The sequence below is a fragment of the Saccopteryx leptura genome, chromosome 2 (genome assembly GCF_036850995.1).
Source record: "Saccopteryx leptura isolate mSacLep1 chromosome 2, mSacLep1_pri_phased_curated, whole genome shotgun sequence".
NCBI lineage: Eukaryota > Metazoa > Chordata > Mammalia > Chiroptera > Emballonuridae > Saccopteryx > Saccopteryx leptura.
The window spans coordinates 305719735-305733395 of record NC_089504.1 but is presented as its reverse complement, the minus strand read 5'-3'; the positions used below and the strand labels follow the sequence as shown (position 1 = coordinate 305733395).

General features: G+C 43.1%; 1 protein-coding gene across 1 annotated transcript in view; it reads left to right on the top strand.

Annotated features, from left to right (window-relative positions):
- Window positions 1-3834: 3834 nt before the first annotated feature.
- RBM28 (RNA binding motif protein 28) overlaps window positions 3835-13661 on the top strand; it is a 32310-nt gene continuing 22483 nt past the window's right edge. Inside the window, exons 1-9 of the mRNA XM_066362598.1 lie at window positions 3835-4041; window positions 5303-5461; window positions 5775-5860; window positions 6662-6737; window positions 7970-8062; window positions 8776-8847; window positions 9820-10009; window positions 10176-10318; window positions 13250-13322. Of these exons, the coding sequence (XP_066218695.1) occupies window positions 3924-4041; window positions 5303-5461; window positions 5775-5860; window positions 6662-6737; window positions 7970-8062; window positions 8776-8847; window positions 9820-10009; window positions 10176-10318; window positions 13250-13322 (1010 nt within the window). The 5' untranslated portion in view covers window positions 3835-3923. The remainder of the gene's footprint in view (window positions 4042-5302; window positions 5462-5774; window positions 5861-6661; window positions 6738-7969; window positions 8063-8775; window positions 8848-9819; window positions 10010-10175; window positions 10319-13249; window positions 13323-13661) is intronic.

The window sequence follows — 13661 nt, the reverse complement described above, 5'->3', positions numbered from 1 at the left end:
GAATGGTTCTGACTGTGTCTCCTCCATCACCTGGATCAGCTTGGCTCAGAAATTCTTGCTGCATCGTCACTCTGGGCTGAGGCCCAGAGAACTGCCAGCCTCCTAATTACAGGCATTTCTCACTGGTGTCGTAGTGGCTGTAGCACCCCAGCATTGGAGCTGCTTTGTGTCATGGAAGGAGTGCTCGCTGTTTGCCTCTGCCCATGGTCAACTTCTCTCTGCCATCTTTGCTAGCTGTTCATTCACTCTCCCCATCAAGGGTTTTTTGGGTTCAAGCTTCCTATACCCCAGTCAGTCTCTCTCTCTCTCTCTCTCTCTCTCTCTCTCTCACAACACACACACACACACACACACACACACACACACAGCTTTTCTGTCTGGAAGCTCTGAGTGGGGCTGGTGAGATGGGAGGCAGTGCAGGGGAATACAGCTGGTTGTTTACCAGTTCCAATACTTTTCCCAAAGCATTACCTTTGACTTGTTTGTTTTTTTTTTTTACAGAGACAGAGAGAGAGTCAGAGTGAGGGATAGACAGACAGGAACGGAGAGATGAGAAGCATCAATCATTAGTTTTTCGTTGCGTGTTGCAACACCTTAGTTGTTCATTGATTGCCCCTCATATGTGCCTTGACCGCGGGCCTTCAGCAGACTGAGTAACCCCTTGCTAGAGCCAGCGACCTTGGGTTCAAGCTGGTGGGCTTTTGCTCAAACCAGATCAGCCCGTGCTCAAGTTGGCGACCTCGAGATCTCGAAAATGGGTCCTCTGCATCCCAGTCCAACGCTCTATCCACTGCGCCACCGCCTGGTCAGGCTACCTTAGACTTTATATAGAGGCTGAGACATCAGTGAGACAACCCTTCTCTTTTGTCTCATAATTCAGCTCTTACCCAAAGCGGGCTTTCCAGAGGAGTCTCGGTAATCCTGAAGCATACATCCTTCAGTTCCCATTCTGAGCACTGTAGGGGACAGAGAGAGAAACTCACCTTCATTCATTCAATTTCTTTAAAACATTTTATTGGATGCTTACAATGTGCTAGGTGCTGGGACCAGAGAGGTGAACAAGGTGATGCTAGCCTGAACTTAAACAGTTGGAAGCCTTTTGGGGAAGGCAGACACTAAAGTGTTACTCTTATAAAGAATTACAGTAGAACAAGTAACTAGTAACAGTTGTTAGAAGTGCTGTGAACAAGTGTGCAGTGATATAAGAAGATTTGGCTTGCAGCGGGGAGTGGAGCCAGAGGGATGGGGCTTTTGAAGAGACTGGCTGAGAACAGACCAAGCCTCTTGTATATACTTCCTTTCCTCACTCCTGCACAGCGATGGATGAGAGAAAGGCCCGCAGTTTATTTCCCCTGGAAGCCGCGTTGCTGGTGTGGTGCAGGATACCACAACCCCTGCTATTTAATAAAGAACACTGCATGTGTTCTGGGTAGATGGATGAGCAAATATTCCTGATTGAAGAACCATGTGGCATCTCTGATATGAATGGATAGGAGGAGAAGGGGCTGAGGCTGAGACTGGGAGGCTGAGATGGGGGGCCGGGTCTGAAATTTGAGCAGTATAAAAAGTGTCAGCTGTATTGTTATTCACCCCTTGGGCACAAAACTGCTCTATACTGCGGGTGGCTGCTGCCCCCTGATGGACATAAGGACACAGTTTCATTTTGTACTTGAAGGAAGGTTTGGGTTCTAAATACTTAAAATCTCGCATTGTAGGGGGTGTCCCAGTGGAATGTTGGCTCAACCTTCTTTGGGTTCTCTTTCCTGTGCACACTGTAGCCAGGACTGGGAAGGCCTCCCCATAGCCGGGGCCCTGGGCTTGCAGTTTAATCTTTGGGGATGGAATTATGATTGCTAAGGTGGTTGAGGGGGCAGGAGAGGAGGAGAAAAAAGGAAGGAATGTCCAACCCAACCCTCTTTGAACAACCCATCCCATTTCCTTCTTCTATGTGTCTCTCTTTATCCCGGATGGGATTAACCCCATAGCCTTAAAAATCTGTTTGGTATTTCAATACTTTCTCTCCTGAGTTATGTGTTTCAAAATAACTGTGGCATTTACTTTTAAGTATATATTACAATACTTACTTGGATCTAGGGCTTCATAAATCTGATGTTGTGTTCTCCCCCTCCCCATTAAACCAGATATCATCCATCCATAATTTATTGAAAGTAAATGCGGTTTGGGGAGAAAATGGAAGTTACTTTTCACTGTACCATTTGCACTTTTTGAAGTTTTACTACTATGTATTCAAGTTATATCATTTAAAAATAATTTAACAAATGCACTGGGTACTTTTTCAGCTGGATTGTCCACAAGGTGCTGCAGTTTTGCACACAGGTCAGTTCCTGAGCCCAATGAGGTGGCAAACATTCTCTGTGTTTCAGGATCCAGGAGCACTGAGATCTCCTGACCAGTGAAATTCCCTTAGCCTTGTGTCTGTCTGATAAGCAGACCTGAGGGAAGATCTTTTCCTGTCTCTGGTAGGACCTGGATTGTAGGTCTGTGTATAAACTGGATGTTACATCTGCTTTGGGTGTGTACTCATGTGATCTTGCAGTATATGTGCTATGATTCGTTTGTAATTTTTTATTGCTATCTGTCTACTCACACGGATTGTATTCTCCATGAGAGCAGCGACCTTACAGCCTCTCTCCCCCAGTTTTTAGTGAGATAGAAAGGAAGGAAGAGAAATGAAAAGCATCAACTCTTAGTTGTGTCACTTTAGTTGTTCACTGATTGCTTCTCATAGGTGCCTTGATCAGGGGTCTCCAATTGAGCCAGTGCCCCTTAGCTCAAACCAGTGATCTTGGGCTCAAGCCAGTGACCTTTGGGCTCAAGCGAGTAACCTTTGGGCTAAAGCCAGTGACTATGGGATCATCAAAATGATCATTTTGATGAGATTATTTCGATGATCCCTCGCTCAAGCCAATGACCCCATGCTCAAGCTGGTGAACCTATGCTCAAGCCAGATGAGCCTGCTCTGAAGCCTGCAACCTCCGTTTCCAAAACTGGAACCTCAGTGTTCCAGGTCTACGCACTATCCACTGCACCACCACCGGTCAGGTCCTGTCTCCACTGCCCACCCCCTTTTCTCACCAATTTTATCCCTCGTGCCTGACACATAATATGATCTTAGTAAATATTTATTGAAAGAATAATTGTGTACGATCTGTTTCATTATTATTATTGATTTTAAAGAAAAAAAGGAAAAGAGAGAGAAATATCGATTTGTTGTTCCACTTGTTTATGCATTCATTGGTTTATTCCTGTCTGTGCCCTTTCCCGATCGAACCACAAACTTGGTGTACTGGGAGGACTCTAACAAACCGAGCTACCCAACATACGATGTTTTCTATGTGTACTTTAACAGCTATACTTTCTCTGCGAACAGTTATAGAACAGTTGATAGTTACGTTACAGTGTGACAGATGTCTCACATTCTCTGAGAACATGAAAATTGTTTGAATGATATGTGTGCTGTACCTGTGTTTACGTGCATTCTGGGTACATTTTGTACACGTAATCTGGGAATCTGTGGTGTCACTTAAGAAACGATTTATCAAACATCCATTATATGGATGTCAGATCCTGGGTTAGGCCGCGAGCAAAAACGCCTTCTGCCTGTCCTGGTAAATTTGGGATGGTGGAAGTGAGATTTTTAAGCAGGGTAAAAAGCTGAGAAGCCGAGGCGGGAGGTTGGGGGTGGGTGGAGCAGTGCTTGTACGAGAAGCTCCGCCCCGGGTGTCACCATTTTTCTTTTTATTCCGGAACGTATTGTCCGCGTCCCACCACGTTTTCCTTCGGACTCTTTTGAGTAAAGAGCACTTCCGGAATCTCCTGTCTATTCGGCGTGGTCTGTGCCTGGACACGCGTGCTGCGGTTTGGTTCATTCGCAGCCAAGGGTGCCTCTGTTTCCCGGCCTCATGGCCGGGCTGACCCTGTTTGTGAGCCGCCTCCCTTCGTCCGCCCGCAGTGAGCAGCTGGAGGAGCTGTTCAGTCAGGTGGGGCCGGTGAAGCAGTGCTTCGTGGTGACCGAGAAAGGTAGGGGGCGTGGTGACTGAGAAAGGTCGGAGGCTGGGGTGCCCGGGCAGGATGGGGGGAGGGGGGTAAGGACACCTTCCCAAACTTAACTTTGCGGTAATTCTTTAGCCGTCCGTGAAAGAAGGGTCTGGGAATTTTCTTTCCGAACTGACTCTGTCCTAAATGAGCCCATAGGGCTCTTTCTGAAAATCAAAACATTCCCTTAAGTTTAGCGCTTTCCTTTTATTATGCACACTCACATACAAGATCTTATTTAACAGTGAAATTAGCTACGTTCCAATGAAACATCAGTAAGGCTTGAGAGTCAGCTGATTGCCAGGTACAGTGCTGAGTTCCACACATATTATCTCATTTAATTTTCTCAGCATTATTGTTAGGTAGAGAGTCTTAACCCCATTCTACAGACCAGGAATCTAGCGCTTAGGGAAATTTGGTAGCTTTAGCTAAATTTGTATGGCTACAAAGTAGCAGACCCAGAATTTGATCATCAGACCCAGAGTTCTTAACCAACATGTTATTCATTTTCTCAGTTATTTAAATAGATATATTTATTGAATGCCTACTATGTGCCAGGCACTGTTTTAGGTCCCAGGGATACAGCAGTGTGCAAAAACCAAACCAAACACCTTGCTCTTATTCAAGACAGGGAAGACAACCAGTAAACAAATAGTCAAAATACATAGTGATAATGGTGGTAAATATTAACGAGAAACATAAGTTAGGGAAGGAGAGGGAGTGTGTGTGTGTGTGTGAGTGTGTTGGGGGAATGTATAAGGGGTGTAGTGTAGCGTCAGTTACAGAGAGAGTAGCCAGGGAAGGCCTGGAGGTGAGAGAGTGAACATGTGTCTTTCGGGGGTTGGGGGTTGGGGTCTAGGCAGAGGAAACTTCAAGCTCAAGGATACTGAACAGGACTGTGCCTGGTATATGGAGGAGTAGCATGGAGACCGGGGAGAATGGACTGAAGTGGAGTGAAGGAATTAGGAGATGAAATCTGGGTATCAGATCATGTAGGACCTCATAGGCCATTGCAAGGACTTTGGCTTTTACTCTGAGGTAGGAAACTACTAGCTTTGAATGTTAAATTAGATGTTAAATTAAAAGCATACCAAAAAAGGCAAAGGCAGGTTACAGTTTTTATTTTACAACTATTCATTTGCTTGGTCCTAATAGTCTTCTCTGTGGCCATGATAATGGTGGAGTCTGGTAATGAAGAATTAATTCAGGTAATTGATTATCTCTCCCCCACCCCCTTCCTGCTCAGGAAGTAAGGCGTGTCGAGGCTTTGGCTATGTCACTTTTTCTATGCTGGAAGATGTTCAGAGGGCCCTCAAGGAGATTGCCACCTTTGAAGGCTGCAAGATCAACGTGAGTGTTGCCAAGAAGAAACTGAGGAACAAGTTGAAAGAAAAGGGTGGAAATGGTGAGTTTTCTCCCAGGGTGAGGAGGAGATGGAATGGCAGGGTGGGGGTGGGGATGCTTCTATATAAATTTAAAGCTTTCCTGAATTTGCTTTTGCCATTCAAAATCACCCAATGTGTTTTGTGACTTGTGTTAGTCTTTTGTTTCTATCTAGTCTGGAAAACCTGGTGGTCCTGGGTGCTGCCATCCTGACCCTGCAGTAAATGTCATGTGTCGCTAGCAGCTTTTTTCCTGTGATGTTCTGAGCCTAGATATGGGTGGTTTTGGAGCACACACTTATTTCATTCCCTTGTACTTTTTTAAATAAAATCCAGAGTCCCCAAAGAAGGAGCAGAAGCCTAGAAAAGCCAAAGTGGCAGACAAGAAAGCCAGATTAATTATTCGGAATCTGAGCTTTAAGGTGAGTGACAGAGACTGCTAATGCTGTCTGTTCTGAAAGGTGTTGGTGCTCATGGGCGGAACTCCTCACCACAAGGTAAATTGGACATGATGCATTTTGGGAATGAATTTTGGCCTTGTTGAATTTAGAAAATGGGCCTGTATAAACAAGTACTTATTAAGACAGTAAAGCAGGGGTCCCCAAACTTTTTACACAGGGGGCCAGTTCACTGTCCCTCAGACCATTAGAGGGCCGGACTATAAAAAAAAAATTATGTACAAATCCCTATGCAAACTGCACATCTCTTATTTTAAAGTAAAAAAAAAACAAAATGGGAACAAATACAATATTTAAAATAAAGAACAAGTAAATTTTTTTTTTTTTTTTTTAGAACAAGTAAATTTAAATCAACAAACTGACTAGTATTTCAATGGGAACTATGGGCCTGCTTTTGGCTAATGGGATGGTCAATGTGCTCCTCTCACTGACCACCAATGAAAGAGGTGCCCCTTTCCAAAGTACGGTGGGGGCCGGATAAATGGCCTCAGGGGGCCGCATGCGTCCCGTGGGCCGTAGTTTGGGGACCCCTGCAGTAAAGGAAGATGCCTTCCTGATGAAGGGTGGGGAGGAAGTGCTCTCTGATATCTATCCAGTTTGTTTCTCTGATACAAAACAAGATTTCTTTTATTTAGAAATGTTTGTCCTTTCAAAAGTAAAAAAGGAGTAAGAATATTCAAGTTCTTTCTAATGAACTAATTTGAGTAATATGCTATGTTTATTTGCTGAGCTAATCTTGCTTTCTTTCTTTACTTTTGTCCTCAGTGTTCAGAAGATGACTTGAAGACAGTATTTGCTCAATATGGAGCTGTCCTGGAAGTTAACATCCCTAGAAAGCCAGGTACTGCACACCTTCATTTGGGGTGAATTAGATTACTATTATTTAATGTAATGGTCTTTGTCTATATCACTCTTGAACTAAGCACTAATGGAAATTCAAGGTTCATGTCATACACTTTGTGAGCCCCAGATAATGTGACATATATATATATATATCTCAAGTATTAGGCATAGTGCTTGACAAGTAATAAAAACTCATGTAATAGTGCTGGTGGCCCTGACTGGGTGGTGGCGCAGTGGATAGAGCATCGAACTAGGATGCGGAGGACCCAGGTTCAAGACCTCGAGGTTGCCAGCTTGAGCATGGACTCATCTGGTTTGAGCAAAGCTCACCAGCTTGGACCCAAGGTTGCTGGCTCGAGCAAGGGGTTACTCAGTCTGCTGAAGGCCCGCGGTCAAGGCACATATGAGAAAGCAATCAATGAACAACTAAGGTGTCGCAACAAAAAACTGATGATTGATGCTTCTCATCTCTTTCCATTCCTGCCTGTCTGTCCCTATCTATCCTTCTCTCTGACTCTCTCTCTGTCTCTGTAAAAATAAAAAAAAGTGCTGGTGATATTTTCTTTTGTGACAGACACAGAGAGAAACAGAGGGACAGATAGGGACAGACAGACAGGAAGGGAGAGAGATGAGAAGCATCAGTTCTTTGCTGTGGCACCTTAGTAGTTCATTGATTGCTTTCTCATATGTGCCTTGATGGGGAGTGGGGGGAGGGGGCTACAGCAGAGCAAGTAACCCCTTGCTCAAGCCAGCGACCTTGGGCTCAAGCTGGTGAACCTTGCTTAAACCAGATGAGCCTGTGCTCAAGCTGGTGACCTCAAGATTTCAAACTTGGGCCCTCTGTTTCCTAGTCTGATGCTCTATCCACTGTGCCACCACCTGGTCAGGCAGTTGTGTACTTACTGATTGCTTCTTGTATGTGCCCTAACCGGGGTGTGAACCCATGACCTCGGTGTGCAAAGATGACATTTTATCCACTGAGCCACCCAGCCAGGGCCTGATGGTATATTTAGTTAGAACTAGTTTTATAAGTTACAGTTTCAGAAAATGCATTGCTCTCTCCAGGCCCAACTCAGGATATACTCAGCAGGAGGACATAAGCTTTGGGCAAGGGTCTGGCTGATTGGTAGGTTGTGGGCCATCTTGCCAGCCTGGGTTGCTGTAATATCCTTCTTAGGTCTGTTGGCTTCCCATCTGCGGCTTCTAACATCTTTGTACATTTTCATACAGATGGAAAGATGCGTGGTTTTGCTTTTGTTCAGTTTAAAAACCTCCTAGAAGCAGGAAAAGCTCTCAAAAGCATGAACATGAAAGAGATAAAGGGTAAGTTTTCTATATCTATACCATTTCCCAGATATTTCTGGTGTTTGCATGAATTAGCACAGTAACCCACTTTCTACATTTTCAGAAGGTATTTACATTGTTGAGAGTCTCACTCCTACTATTTTGGTGAAATATTTCTTAGGATTAAACTCGAAAGAACCCATGTCATTATTCTCTCTCTTTTATTTGGTGACGAATGCTCTTTTAAATTCCTAATGAAAAAATGTCCCTGAAATAATCTCTGTAAGATGCAGGTTGCTGTCGAGAGGATGTGGGATTTGAGATTTTATTCAGCATCTGTGGGCTGTTGAACCGACAGTGAGGCTACTCTGGGTATGATTTACCTGGGACTAAACAAGGGATTGGCTTACAGACTTCCTGACTTCTGATTATGCTGCAAATTAGTCTAGAAAGCCTATTTTGACTCTTGCTAGTCTAACTGGAAACTTGCGTTGTTCTAATTATTTTATTAAATTCTGTGTTATCCCAGGTGGTGGTGGCAGAATTTCTGTTCATTGATAAAAATTTCTGTTCATTGATAAAAAGGCTTAAAAAGAATAGACAGCTACTAGGAGTTTTATTTTAGGACCACCATTTTCTGAATTAGCAGAGTTTTTTTTTTTCCTTCTTTTGTATGCTATTTGTCTTTGATGAATAAGAAGTCATTTACAGGAGATAGAAATGTTTAAAGATGTTGCTTTCCTGTCTAACAGGGCGGACAGTAGCTGTGGATTGGGCGGTGGCAAAGGATAAATATAAAAACACACAGTCTGCCTCTGTCCCAGGTAAGATGTGGTGGCATTGGGTATGAGGGGTTGTATGTTTTGGGGTGAGTGCAGAAATAACTCGATAGTAAAAATATAAGGGAACCTGCTTGTCAATGAGAATATTGGGCTGGAGATTCCAAAGCACAAGATTACCCCCCAAAATGAGACTAAAGAATAAGAAAAGCTCTGAATCCTGCTGGCTCAGAAACCCAGAGCTGTTTGTCAATTCATATTGTCTCATCTGGTGATCTGGTCCCAGCCCACTCCCGGGTGTGGGTGTGAGTGTGAGTGAGGAGTGGGTCTGAGCTCATTGCTTTTCAGAATGAGGAGTGATGGAACATTAAGAATAGGGAAACTTAAAACTTGCATTTTGTTTAGCAAACAGTCAGCTTTAGGCAACCAGGAGCTCAGAGAACAGAACTCCCTGAGATTAACCCTTTGAGTAGTGCAAACATTCATGTACGTCCTCGTGCCTCCTGACCATCCTGAGTACTATCATACATATGTAAGGCAACATTAAAAAAAGGTAAATGTATGTTCTTCTCATTTCCATAAATTGGTTATCAAACAAACATGATTTTAAGTTAATAAAACTGTAACTAGAACTAATTTCATTTTTTGAAAAAAAAGCTCACTCCTGGGTGTCAGCAAGCATGAAAAAACTCACTACTCACAGGGTTAAAGTTCATGCTGTGGAGCATGGTGGTAGGCTGTTTTTGGAGACTCAGTTACTGCTTCTTTCATTCTGAGCCAGATGACCTTCAGGCGTTTGATGAATGAATGGGACAAACTCCAGGGGAATCTCGGTGATGAGGGGCTTTTGTTATTATTTGATTTTTTTTTTTTCTTAATACTTATTCTATGCAGCAAGAAAAATATGTGAGATTCTGTAAAACTGAAGGAACTAGGAACTTAAAGGTACTATTGTTCTTGTTAAAATAACCTTATTTTAGATATTGAATTCCTAATTCTCTTTACCTCCCTGTGTAGGTGAGAAGAGACCTGAAGCTAAGCATCAGAAATTAGGTAAAGTGAATGGCAGGAAAGCAGAGGGTGACCATGAGCATGATGTGGAAGAGGAAGAGGAGGAGGAGGAGGAGGATGACGACGATGACGACAGTGATGATGAAGAGGAGAATAAAGACTCAAAGGTGACCAAGCCTGTGCACATTCACAAGAGGTAAGCAGCTCAGCCTGGCTGAGACAGCAGAGGGAGAGTCAGGACTGTCTCTGTGGGGGCGGGGTAATGGCTTTTCCCGCCCCCGTTATTGCAGAATGACATGTGCAATGAAGCTGGCTCCCCCCATGTCCGCCCAGGCCCTTAGCTCTGAACTGTGCCCTTGCAGAGCTGTCGGGAGAGCAGCGCCCACAGAAAGCAGTGAAGAGGATCATTCCGATGGGGACAGCGACCTGGAGGAAAGTGATGGTGTTGAGAGCGGAGAGGAACTGGCTCAGAGCGACACCAACACTGAAGAGCAAGAGGATGAAGGTTTGCCTGGGATCTCCAAGTTTAAATGAACTCTGAGACGTGTGCCCCGTGCAGCGCAGGCCTCTTATAGGACCCTGAAGGTGTTCTGTCAAATTGATGTTGAAATGCTGAAGATGAAAACTTTGTATTCCTTCTAAAGATTTTTTTGTATTTGTTTTTTGAATGAGTTTGGAGTGTTGTTTGAGGGTTAGGTTTCCTAGGGAATTTAAAATGTAGCATAATGCTTAGGTACTACCTTTCTTTCTTTTTAAAAACTTTTTTTTTGTAATTGATTTTAGAGAGAGTGAGAGGTCGATTTATATTGTTCCACTTATTTACACATTCACTGATTGACTCTTCTGTGTGCCCTGATCAGGGACTGAACCTGCAACCGTGGTTTATTGGGACGATACCCTAACCAACTGAGTTACCTGGCCAGGGCCTACCTCTCTCTCTTGATTATCCAAATTGAATGAATAACTTGGTCAACAGGATATTACTTCTAAGACTAAGATGGATTTTAAAGAACTCTTTTGAGTAGAAATTGGGATAAAGGACCTGTTGGAGCATTTTGTAAACCTAACCAAACCCTATTGCTATGTTTATCAAGAATGTTGGGTAAACTCAATGCATTTGTTGAGGGAAGCAGATCATTATAGAGTGAGGAGGGGCCAATAACTGGTCCCTTAGTTTGTCTAGAGCAGGCATCCCCAAACTACGGCCCACGGGCCACATGCGGCCCCCTGAGGCCATTTATCCGGCCCCCACCGCACTTCCAGAAGGGGCACCTCTTTCATTGGTGGTCAGTGAGAGGAGCATAGTTCCCATTGAAATACTGGTCAGTTTGTTGATTTAAATTTACTTGTTCTTTATTTTAAATATTGTATTTGTTCCCATTTTGTTTTTTTTTACTTTAAAATAAGATATGTGCAGGGTGCATAGGGATTTGTTCATAGTTTTTTTATAGTCCGGCCCTCCAACAGTCTGAGGGACAGTGAGCTGGCCCCTGTGTAGAAAGTTTGGGGACCCCTGGTCTAGAGGGAGGTTTTTATTTACTTATCAGGTCACTCCCTTTGGCTTCCTTTCCTGGAAGTCTGGCGTATTGGCTGGACCATATAAGAAATCTGAAGAAGGAAGCTTTTTTCATGAGGAGAGAATGGTAGATAGCTTTGTATCAAAGAAAGTTTTATACTGAAGGGACTATGAGACCTTGCATTCTACAACCGGATTCAGCTATTACCATTCTTTCACTTGAAAAAATTATGGACTAGTACTTAGTAATGAGAGAACATTAGTAAAAAATACACTGTATTTCAGTATAGTATAGAAAGTAAAAATTCCTCACCAATCTCCCAAGATCCCCCAAAGTAACCACTGTTACTTTGTATCTTCCCAGAAAGTTTCTCTGTATATATAAGCATGTATGTCTATTCTTAAAAACTGTGAGTCTCCCTTGTTTCCAGATCTTCAGCCTCTTAGGGTCTGTCCCCAGAGACAACCAATGTTATATGTTTCTGGTGTATCTTAAGGTAGTTAATGCCTATAGAGATAAAAACACACACATACAATATAGTATGTGTGAATATGTATTTTTCTTCTCAAATGTTCTCCATGTTTTATATTTCCAAAATGTTTTGCCTGACCAGGTGGTGGCGCAGTGGATAGAGCGTTGGACTGGGATGCGGAAGACCCAGGTTCAAGACTCTGAGATTGCCAGCTTGAGCGTGGGCTCATCTGGCTTGAGCAAAAAGCTTACCAGCTTGGACCCAAAGTCACTGGCTTGAGCAAGGGGTTACTCAGTCTGCTGAAGGCCTGCGGTCAAGGCACATATGAGAAAGCAATCAATGAACAACTAAGGCAGGGGTCGGGAATCTTTTTGGCTGAGAGAGCCATGAATGCCACATATTTTAAAATGTAATTCCATGAGAGCCATACAACGACCCGTGTACGTTACACATTATCCAATAAAAATTTGGTGGTGTCCCGGAGGACAGCTGTGATTGGCTCCAGCCACTCGCAACCATGAACATGAGTGGTAGGAAATGAATGGATTGTAATACATGAGAATGTTTTATTTATTTTTTAATTTTTTACAGAGACAGAGTCAGAGAGAGGGATAGATAGGGACAGACAGACAGGAATGGAGAGAGATGAGAAGCATCAGTCATCAGTTTTTCGTTGTGACACCTTTGTTGTGACACATTGATTGCTTTCTCATATGTACCTTGACTGCAGGCCTTCAGCAGACTGAGTAACCCCTTGCTCAAGCCAGCAACCTTGGGTCCAAGCTGGTGAACTTTTGTTCAAACCAGATGAGCCCACGCTCAAGCTGGCGACCTTTGGGTCTCAAACCTGGGTCCTCTGCATCCCAGTCTGACGCTCTATCCACTGCGTCACCGCCTGGTCAGGCGAGAATGTTTTATATTTTTAACATTATTTTTATTAAAGATTTGTCTGCGAGCCAGATGCAGCCATCAAAAGAGCCACATCTAGCTCGCGAGCCATAGGTTCCCGACCCCTGAACTAAGATGTTGCAACAAAAAACTGATGATTGATGCTTCTCATCTCTCTCTGTTCCTGTCTGTCTCTATCTGTCCCTCTCTCTGACTCTCTCTCTGTCCCGGTAAAAAAAAAAAAAAAATGTTTACATTTTTACAGCAGTATATGGATGTCTCTTTTCTCCCCACACCCTTATCACATTGGATTTCATCTGGGTTTTTTGTTGTTGTTTTGTTTTGTTTTGCCAATCTGTTGGTGAAAAACAATATCTCATTTCTTGTGATTTTTAAAATTAATTATGAGTGAGTTTGAGCATCTTTTCATATATTTATTTGTTCATTTCTAATTGGATCTTTCCTTATTGATTTATGCAGGATCTTAATATATTTAAGTTAGCCCTTTGTTGTTTGGCTTACACTAGTATTTTTCATTTTGTTTTTCTTTGTACTTTAGATGTGCATGTCTCAAAGAAAAAGAAGAGGAAGTTGCCCTCTGATGTGAATGAAGGGAAAACTGTATTCATAAGGTATGCCTTGTTACTTCAAGAACTGCTTTGCTTGTGTTGCCATCATAGATTTTTCTTTCCTCCCTCACTTCCTTTTCCTTCTTCTTTTTAATTTTTTTTTTGCACTAGTAGACTAGTTCTATTAGCTAGGCCAGAAAGTTAGCCGCCTCTGGGACCATTAACACCTCTGGCTCTAGGAACATAACAAACAATGAGGACAGAGGAGAATCAGAATTGTATATACAACATAAATAGCAGAAGTCATTATATCTTGTTCTCATTTAGATCTCGTTCTTTGTTGTTGACGTGGCATCATTTGGAACAAGTCAATTCCACAGGCATTAGAAGCATCTTGCTTGC